The sequence below is a fragment of the Glycine max genome, chromosome 15 (assembly GCF_000004515.6).
Source record: "Glycine max cultivar Williams 82 chromosome 15, Glycine_max_v4.0, whole genome shotgun sequence".
NCBI classification, from domain to species: Eukaryota; Viridiplantae; Streptophyta; class Magnoliopsida; order Fabales; family Fabaceae; genus Glycine; species Glycine max.
The window spans coordinates 19,241,674-19,251,834 of record NC_038251.2 but is presented as its reverse complement, the minus strand read 5'-3'; the positions used below and the strand labels follow the sequence as shown (position 1 = coordinate 19,251,834).

The window sequence follows — 10,161 nt, the reverse complement described above, 5'->3', positions numbered from 1 at the left end:
TTTATGAAAAATTCATTGATAATCAAGTCTTTGAATACTTTGGACTTTACTTTTCAATAACATCACTGTAAAAATTCTAGTTTATTACAGAAACTCAGTACTCAGTAGAAGTTAATTATATGCACCTATACATGCAAAGCTTCTTCTTGTTGTTACATAATTAGAAAGTAGAGGGGTCTAACTTGGGGGGAAAAAAATATTTAAGCTCGATGAGTAAAGATTTTATCCACAGAGCAAGATGAGGGAAGCTGCTAGTTTTAAACCATTGAACAGTAGCAGCCTAGCCACTTAACTTGCTCAACCACTATATTTAATGTACTCTTTTCAGAATATCTTCATGTTCCTTCTTATTTCTTCCAAATGTTAATGTTGTTCAACGTTGGACATAAGGAAAAGAAAGTATAATATATCAAAGGCCTCTCATGATGATGCTATGCCAGCCAAAAGTTCCCGAGAACCTGCCAAGTGTGCTGGTACATGTTGCCTTATCTCTTCAAAAGCACACAAAGTTTCTGCATCTAGACCACCAGCAAACTACCAAAACATTCCACAATAAGTGAGTCAGCCTCATTAATTAAGAAAACTGTAAGAATATTCCCTATTGTTGGCTTCCACTAAGTGATATCTTTTGGCCTTTTATGAAAATGGATTGATTTCATATGGGAATTGGAATGGGCTAGGATGATCCAATTAATTGCTACTAATTACATCATATGCAGTGTTTTAAAGTCATATATGGTTTTCTCAATTTGCTTACAAAAATGTATATTCAATTTATCTAGTTAAAACCAGGTATCTTTCTTTTTCTTCCTAATGATCTGAAAATGTCAAATTTGTAAGTTGCAAATAGGTTGCGGATCTGTCTTGCATTGACATTACTCTTCTGAAAAAAAAATGTTAATAAATTCAAAGACATGAAATGATCAATGAGTTATACATTTTCCATAACTTCCAAAATCATTAATAAGTTTGCAAAGCATGAAACAGCAATCCAGTAGTACTAAAAAGCCTACTCATCATTCAAACAAGCAAATGGTATTTGTTCCTGTGTAGGGATCCGATTTAAGATCATGCACTCTAATATGCCATTTATAAACATTTTCAAGTTGCAATGTTGGGAAATTAATTTTGATGACAAGAAAATATGCAGAATTTTGCAGACAGTTATGTAAGAAATACCTGATGAGCTCTATATGCAAAATGCATGCCCTGGAGAAGAAGGGATTCTTGGCTAGACTGTCTGTCTGAGTTCCGAGCTGATCCAAGCTCCATTGTCACTCTTTTCATATACATCTTGACCAGAGTCATAGAAGCCTGCTTTATCTGCAGACATGGCATATTTATTATTCATCCAATCAGGTTTTATAACTGCAAATTGGAAATTTCACTTTCAATTCTCTAACATAGATAATCTGTATATGCATAACTATGACCCAAGCTCTCACAACTCAGTTCGTGTAATTAAGTATGATATCTATTTATGCAGGCTAATTTCAACAACTCCAGTTCTTATCAGAAAGGCAAGGTTTACTAAGTATCATTATGGTTATCACATTCACAAAGAAACCATAAAAAGGATACCTTGGTCATGATTCCTGAATCAAGCATCCAAGCAGTTGGAATTTTGTACTCTTGGTATGAACGCATTGCAGAATTTCGCAACTTGATTAGCCTCTGTATGCTGCTCTCAGACCTATCACAACCAGAGGATAAGACAGGGTTAGTATCCTCCAAACTATGAACCTGGCATATTTAACATAAATAATTGAATACAAGATATCGATTTATTTCTAAACTTGTCTAATAGGCTAGCCATCTTTCTCAAGGAAGCTCCACATGGAATTTCTGGGTCATCCTTGAAGGAGGAAATCTCTTGCTCTAATGATTTAAGTTCGCGATACTCAACTGCAGCTTCACGTATGGCATCAGCTTTCCTCTCGGGCCAATTAAAATGCTTCAAGACTGCACGCTCATCAGCCTGCAGAAAACAGAATGCATAGCTAATATGAAACCAACAGCAACCTGGTATCAGCATAATTTCAGTTGTACCACTTGATCAAACATCATCTTAAAACACTCATTGCTTTTTGGCAATTATAATGTGCAATTATAATGTAATTATGTCTCATTTGCTGATAAATGTTTATACATGTGAGTTGTCATGTACAAAATCAATTAGTTCAAGCTTTTTGCTTAACCACCTTTCGTTATGTACCAGGCTTAAACCAAATGTACCAACAAAATTAGAAGGGAAGTATGGTAGAAGTAATACAACTCAGAAGGGGGGTATGACATTCAAGGAAAAATCAGCAATAACTTATAGTTTTTACTCTGAATTAACTAATACTAAATTTTCAGTCTTCAACGGTACAATTTTCAGATTTCAGAAACAGGATGTGCACCCTTTTTACAACAATTTAAAACTACTACAAATTTATAATGGAATAAAACTATGTATGTCATACCAAATGGGAAACTATAAATATGATGTGTCCTTATCTTAAATGACAATGAATTAACATAAATCAGCTGCCTAACTTGTGGAGAATAATTGGTTCACTGGATTAATAATTTTGCTACAAACTCACCAATGATGAGAGTTCACCATCAAGCCAATTAACAAAATTTAAGACATCTTCGATATCTGTGTAGGCCGCTTCTACCACCTTTTTTATAAGGTCATTAATAAACTCTCCTTTAGTTTCAATGTCTGCCCTTATCTGGAAAGCATAACCAATCAGTAATTGTGCATATTTAAGTTGAAAAAGACAAAATGTATAACTGTATAACCACCAATTGAATTTAAAAGCACAATGTTTACTGCTAAAAGATGAGCAGAACGGTTTTGAATTTCTCCAACAATGCTGCTGTGTACATTGACAGCTACTGGTCTCTGCTGTTTACCTGACCCCGTTGTGCTTTTCATCCCTTCTTGATTCTTTAATGTGTGAAATAATTTCACAAATGCTGGGGCCCTTTGAGTGTTATTCGCTTTTGCTATAGGCCTAGAAGGGATTGATGGTGGCATCGGTGGTGGAGGTGGTGGCAGGCACGAGTTGCATGTAGGTTTTCTTCCTGTCCTCGTAGTTGTGACCTCAGGAATTGCAGTTTGTGCTGGAATTGATGCTTTAACAAAGCCTCCATTAGTAATGGATTCCTTTTTCACTATGGACCTTTCTAATTTGTCAGCAATGAGTTTCTGAATGAGTTTAAACTTGGGGCTCTGATGTTCTCCATTTGGCTCCTTCATCCAAAACAAAAAACAGACTCATTTCTAAGGCATGCATAGTTGATGGATAACCCTTATCCACTAAACTGATGTACGGCATCATTGTACAAACTAACACTGAAAAATTCAGTCACATTTGATGATTCCAATAAATGGACTAACCATACTACTACCTCCACTCCAAAAACTTTAGCCTTTCTTTTTTATTCCAAAATTATTAATGTTTTACAAATTTCAAGTCTTATTAATTATTTATTTTTTTCCACATATGCCTCTATTTAAAATAATTAGATATGATCTTTAAGAAAGTTCTACACTTGCAAGTGGCAACGTATCTAAAAGCATTTCAACATACAACAAACCACATTTACCTCTTATATTTAATACAAGGTATTCTAAATACATTAATATTTTACCCATATTAAATTCTACTTAATTTGTATGCATTAACCTTAAACATCATGATTTTTTTAAATGAGGTAGTAGAAATTATGAACAGTAAAAAGGAACCAACAATTAAAGAGAAGAAGCAGCTTGCATTCCGAAATTCCAAGTTCTTTCCTTAAGCATATTATAACAAATAAGAAACCCATTAAGATTTCAATTCTAACCTTCTCATTGCCACTCAAAGACACCACCTTTGCTTCAGCAGCAGCAAGATCCTCAGTGAGTTTCCTGTTGTTAGACTCAAGCTCCACATTCAAGCCCTTAACTTTCTCCAATTCAGCCTTCAGAGCCAGCACTTCAGACTGCAGATTCTTTATCAAACTCTCACTCGCCTCGAGCTTCTCCATCAATTCCTTCTTACTCTTCCCATCAGGGTCCTCCTTATCCCTCTTAAAAGCAAAATCTCCAACTCCACTTCTTGGCCTTGAAAACTGTTCCACAGCATGAGGCCTAACGAAACGAGAAACAACCTTAGCCTCTTCAACTTCCCTACCCCTTTGCGTTGTTCCCAAAACCTCTTCATTGGGTTTGGCCTTGTTCAGCACAAGACCCTTTTTGATCCTTGAATTGTGCTTCAACTCTGGAGTTACGGACTTGGCTCTCCTCAATGGCGTTGACACCATCCCATTGTTGACAACCTCTGGTGGAGTCTTTGGAGGCTCTCTGTACTTGGAAGGAAGTCTTAACCGTGATGGAGTCAAACTGTTCTGAATCTTGATCACATTTTTTGTTGTTATTGTTGGTTGTGGTAGTGACGATGTCGTTGGTGATGCCAGTGGCTCTTGTTTCATGGTTCCTATGCTGAAAATGGAGTCTCGAAAGAGAGAAAATTGATCAAAGAATGACACAAGAAAAACAACACAAGAGCAACAAAAAAAAAACACAGTTCTTTGTATCAGTGGAATGGTGTTTCAGTGAGTGGCATTAATATAAGTAGTGGTTGAAGCAGGAACTTGCCACCAAGAAAAGACAGAGGAATTATGCAAGACCTTTGTATATGGAAGATGAGAATTAAAACACAATCAGTGGTAGTATAGTGTGGCCATTGACGATGAACAGTGACACAAATTCTTTGAACCTCAGTGACTCAACACAATTTGTATGTTTTTTTATATGTAAGAATAGAAGACAATGTCATAGAGTTTACAACAACTCATACGTTAGTCAATCAACTAAGCTAGATCCCCTTGACACACAATTTGTTTGTAATAAAGAGCTTTGGTGATTCTTTATTCTTTCTTCTTCTCAAATAAGTTGCACATTGCAGTGATGTGAGTGAGAGTTACCTAATCACTTGTTTGACATGGAATGAATGGAAAAAGCTCAAAAGCATGGTGCTTAACTTGGCCACCCCAAAAGAAAGTGACCCACAATCCAAAGGCAGAGGATACTATGACTCGTAAGGTACGGTTAGATTCTAATAGAAAAAAGGGACAGAAAATTCCATTGATTCTTTGTCTTTTGCTAGGTAGAATCTAGTCCTAGTTCTACCACTTTGGAGGGAATATATGCTGCTCAGGACTACTTTTAATCAATAGGAACTAACCTATAAGTCTATAACTGCAACAATTTTTCATTTCATTTCGTATTGCTTAATGAAGTTTAAACTTAATCAATAATGTACTTAAAGTTAATCAAATATCAGAATATAAATAAATGATCTATCAAATAATTTTTGTGCTTAATTTTTTCTTAAAAAAAACACTTTCTTACCGGTGTATGTATATGTTGATGTTTTAGGTTTTTTTTATTATATACTGTGGTAAAAAATGGCCACCAAAAAAAAGTCATTAGAATTGAAATGAGAAACATTTTGATAAGCTGAACTTTTGGATGTGTTGTCTATTTATCAGGCAAGCGTTGCCAAGAAAAAGAAAAAAGATGAAAGGGGATTTTCTCATTTGATTGGTTTGTATTCCTTTTCTTCTTTGGTCTAATCACAAAACAAAGAGAGAGAGAAATGTAATGCAATTTATAGAAAGGAGATACAAATTCTTAATTATGACTTAAACATTATGGACCCATTGTTTTAAAATTGAATAAAATAAATTTTGAATCAATTGATAAACAAAATTAAGATGTGTTCAAATTTATCTTATGTACAAACATAAGAAGAATTGAATACTGTACATATACATAGACAATAGCATGCATGTACCGATGACGATTTTGCCATAAAAGGACTAAACCGCTCTTGGGTCCCAAAAAAAGTTTTTAATTTTGGCCTTCTACATGTTATGGTGTGACTCCATAGAAGAATTTGTCACGACCTATACTACAAGAGGTAGTGTCAACATCCTTAATTCAATGTGCGAAACAATTTCAAGGCATGATCTTCGTCGTTATTTAGTAAGTACAATAGTACTATTGGACACTAAATCCTATTCCCAAAAAAAAAAAATTTATATATATATATAGTGAGAGAGAGAGACGTGTCTTCTAAGGTGAAATTACTAGTTGGGTGTTATTTTTGTAACATAAAACTGTATTATAGAGGGTAGATTGGGTTGGCGAGTTTTCTGAAGTGGGTAGAGCTTAAAAAAGAGAATACTTAATTTCAAGTTCATGTTTGGTGGTATTGTGTCTTTCATTGTAGCTTAAATTGCAAGTAATAACAGCCTCGTTGGTTCATTGATCAGTAATGCGTTTCCAATTGACTTAACAACTTAAGCACTAAACAACTTTTTTTTTCTCTAACCATGTGGGAAAATAATGCTTTGATTTGGGCTGAAGGAAACAAAATGTCACTTGCAAGCATGGAAACAATCTTTAAGGATACGGATTCCTCTGCCTTAAATGTCAAAATCAAACTCATAGAGGTCACACTCTTTACCTTGTCCTTCACCGGTAATTACAAATTCTTCGGATTAGGGACCACGGATTGAAAAAAATATCATTATGAAGGAATTAAAGACAATGCATATACTTTGGTGTGTTGGTCTATGTTGAATGCATCAATGTGAGAAATGCAAGACAATGCACATTGCTAAAAGGCACATGCAGCACATTAAAATCTAATGCATAGATTCAAAACACTCAAGTCTCAAACTCAAGAATACCATTAGTCCAAACATTAGTAATAATTATCATGATGATAATAACTATAAAAAAAAACTATGATTTCGTCAACCCACACTAGAAGACAAAAAGGTAGTGGGTATCATGAGTTTTAGCCATCAATTCTTTACTTGACGTTGTTAAAGCAGAAAAAAAAAATAGTAAGTTTATTTTCGGTTTTCACAAGAATGATTCGTTATCAAGAATACTTGGATAAACCTATATGTGTAATTTTAGAGTTTTAATTAAATTTTCTATTGAAGTGTTCAATTCATCGATCAGTAAACTTGATATACATTTATATATCAACATATTTATATATCAACACATATATAGTCAATAATGAATTTATAAATTTAAATCAACGTGTTGGTAGTATACTTTCTGTTCTCTTGACATGCATGTAGACTTTTCCAACAACTACAAGTCTACAAAATTAAGAAATTAACATAGAAAGAAAAACACTATATCCTCAGGAACACTTGAGTATTATTATTTACAGTAAAATATGTTTTAATTCCTGTATTTTTATTTATTTTTAGTCTATGCAATTTAGTTCTTAAATTTAAAAAAAAAACAAAAGTATTTTTAGTTCTTGGGCTTACTTCTCTTCAAGTCGTGAGTAAGGACTTAAAATAAATTTTTTATAAAATTTAGAGATTAAATTACACTATATAAAAATTTAGACATGAAAAACAATATTCAACAAAAATATGGGATAAAAACAGATTTAATCCTATTATTTATCAGTGCTCCATCTTGAAAATTCAAGCTTAAGTGATCTTTATAAGGAATGAATGGATTATTCTTATTGCATTCCCTCTAATTTAAAAATAAAATTAAAATAAGCAATGCTGAATATATATTATTTATGTACTTTTACCTACCTGGTTGAGTGTAAGTGGAATTTGATTTGCAGGATGTTTTCACTAGCAGATATGTGGGGATTATTACTCACATGAAAGTTTGCCAAGCCTCGTATCATTGCAAGATGTTTCATGTAATTTGTTGGCCATTAGTGAGAAGGTGTCACGTGAAATTAAACCTGAATGAACTACGTACATCAGCCTATATGCGATCGTGTATGAAATTGAAATTAAGAGAGACTTGTGTAGCAGCTCCGGCCCCCATATTTTAGAGCCATTGCATGCTACACACTGTTCAAAGCAGGCATTTGGTTCCACGTCTTCCAGAAGGACATAAACAAAATTATAACACTTGTATTTTTTACATTTTGTCTAGCTTTTGAGACCTGTGGATTCATTTCAGCTTATTTCTTCGTTATACTCCCTCCATTTTTTTATACAAGAATCAATTAATTAATTTATAAAAAATTAAAAATGATTAACTTAATTCGTAAAATTAATTTTTCTACATTTATATATAATTTTCAAAATTATTAATATATTAAGAAAACATGATATTATTTTCTCAAATATTTTTATTAAGTTGAATTATTTTAATATATTTTCTCACTAATATATTTATTACTTTAATTTTTTCGGCTATACATTTGAAAAGGAAAAATAAGGTTTCCAATATATTCAGTATAAGAGGCGAAGTTAAATTTCTAAAGAGCTTAAATATTAATATATTCTATCTATTATTTATTAAATTCAGAAAAAGGACTCCTAAAATAAAATTATTTTGCAAAAAATAATTAATATAAAACTATTTTAAATTTATTCTTATTTATGTCGCTAAATCAAAGTATATATAATAAGTGTGCAGAAAATAAAGTAGGTTTTTATTCTAATTACATAATAAAAACTCAGCATATGCTAGGCACAAATGTGTGCCTATATTATTATTCTGAAGTTTCATTAAACCCAAATAAAATTAGACACTTTCGGTTGGTTAGTTTCCTAATTTCAGAAAATAATTTTTTTATAAGATTTTGTTAACTAGTATTGTTAGAACATTGATTAAAAAATTAAAAAGGAGAAAGTATTTAGCATTTGCCTTTCTAATAATCTCAACTTTTGGCAACTTTGCTGTTTGATGTCAAGAGAAAAGAAAACAGCTTTTTTTTTTTCTCCCTTTTCAAACTAAATAAAGAACAAACATATGTATTCTCCCCTGGTTATGAGGAGAGTTTGAGCCTGCAGTTTTCAGTGTTTGATCAGAAGGGTCAGAATATACTTATGCATCACAGACAATAAACACACAGATGGATATGTACTTCAGAGAAAGTGGATCTAATTAATTAAAATATTCAAATTAGTTATTGTGAATCATAAATTAAATAAATAATTGACCAAGTACCTGTCTTCATGTACTTATACTTCAGAGAGATATATTGCAATTTTGAATATTAGCTGCCCTTGAATCATTTGTCAAGCCTTCTAAATTTCTGACACTAAAACTCCTTCATGTCATCATCTAGCTAGAAAGATGAACATATATTAGTTGCATGCAGGAATTGATTAGCTATATATATGGCTTAAGGCTAAAAACTTGATAAGGCGAATATGCATGACTCATAAAAATACCAAGATAGCAAGAAAGAGAAGTAGAAAGGCACCGTGAAGCTTTTTTTGCATTCCAATTTAACTAATGTATGTTTCTTTGCTTCAATTGATCTTTGGTTATGAGAAAGAGTTGAAAATATAAAAGATGGAGAGAAAGGCAACGTGGGAGGAGTGTTAGGGGGTTGATGAGTAGGTGATTCCCTTTGAAGGAATACTTGAAACGCATAAGAAAATATTGTTCAAAACTTTGCCTGCGGTTAGTTGTGACTTCACATCACACAAGGTGCCATTTGTTACTGCGGTTGTGACTTAAGAAATGTCATTATACATTTGTTTGTTTGAAAAGCCTTGTGTTATGCAATTTTGCACTTGAATTCACGTGCCTAACATTACATGTCTGTTGCATAAAGAGGTGTGAACACAAAACTCATCCCCTTTACCAGGTGGGTACCAGGGTTTAATTAAAAGTACGTATTAGATGGACAGCACTTTATCCCCCCCTCCCCCTCTTTTTAATCAAAATTTTAGTCCCTCTTTCCAACTGAATAGAACGAGACTTTGACTTAAAGTGGGATTATTGACACCCCAACAGTAAGTAGGATTAGTCTTTCAAAATTATGTAATTTAATTCTTGATAAGAGACAAAAACTACATTATTTTGGTTAAGTACAAGAACTAATAAAAAAGAATAAACTTTTTGAGGGGATTAAAAAAATTAGAAAGTTATATTATCGAATATTTAACCCTTAACTTTAGTATACCGATCACTATCAAGAGATTATTAAGGTAGTTACAACACTCCTATAAAGAAAAAGGAAAACAGTACCTTGTAAGAGCATTTGAAGGAAAAAAATATAATACACCGCCTATTTCTTTTAAACACGTCATCCATCTTTTTTTTTCTATTCCAAAAATACCTTCAAATGAGTGAATTCTCAACTTCATACCCCATTACAG

At 32.8% G+C, this 10,161-nt stretch overlaps 1 protein-coding gene across 10 annotated transcripts; it reads right to left on the bottom strand.

The window, feature by feature from the left end:
- On the bottom strand, positions 1-9,428 carry LOC100820086 (uncharacterized). Of its 10 annotated transcripts, none has more exons than XM_014768357.3 (10): positions 9,226-9,428; positions 8,999-9,119; positions 7,621-7,778; positions 3,841-4,477; positions 2,822-3,244; positions 2,589-2,720; positions 1,797-1,978; positions 1,582-1,693; positions 1,180-1,323; positions 1-534 (listed from the first exon to the last, which is right to left on the bottom strand). In XM_014768357.3, the coding sequence occupies exons 3-10, from the start codon at positions 7,731-7,733 to the stop codon at positions 421-423; spliced, it is 1,857 nt and encodes a 618-aa protein (XP_014623843.1). In that variant the 5' UTR covers positions 7,734-7,778; positions 8,999-9,119; positions 9,226-9,428; the 3' UTR covers positions 1-420. The 10 variants fall into 10 exon arrangements, with proteins under 10 accessions (XP_014623843.1, XP_014623844.1, XP_040865649.1 ...); XM_014768358.3 differs by having other exon boundaries at positions 9,258-9,428; XM_041009715.1 differs by having other exon boundaries at positions 8,999-9,115; positions 9,258-9,428.
- Positions 9,429-10,161: the final 733 nt, after the last annotated feature.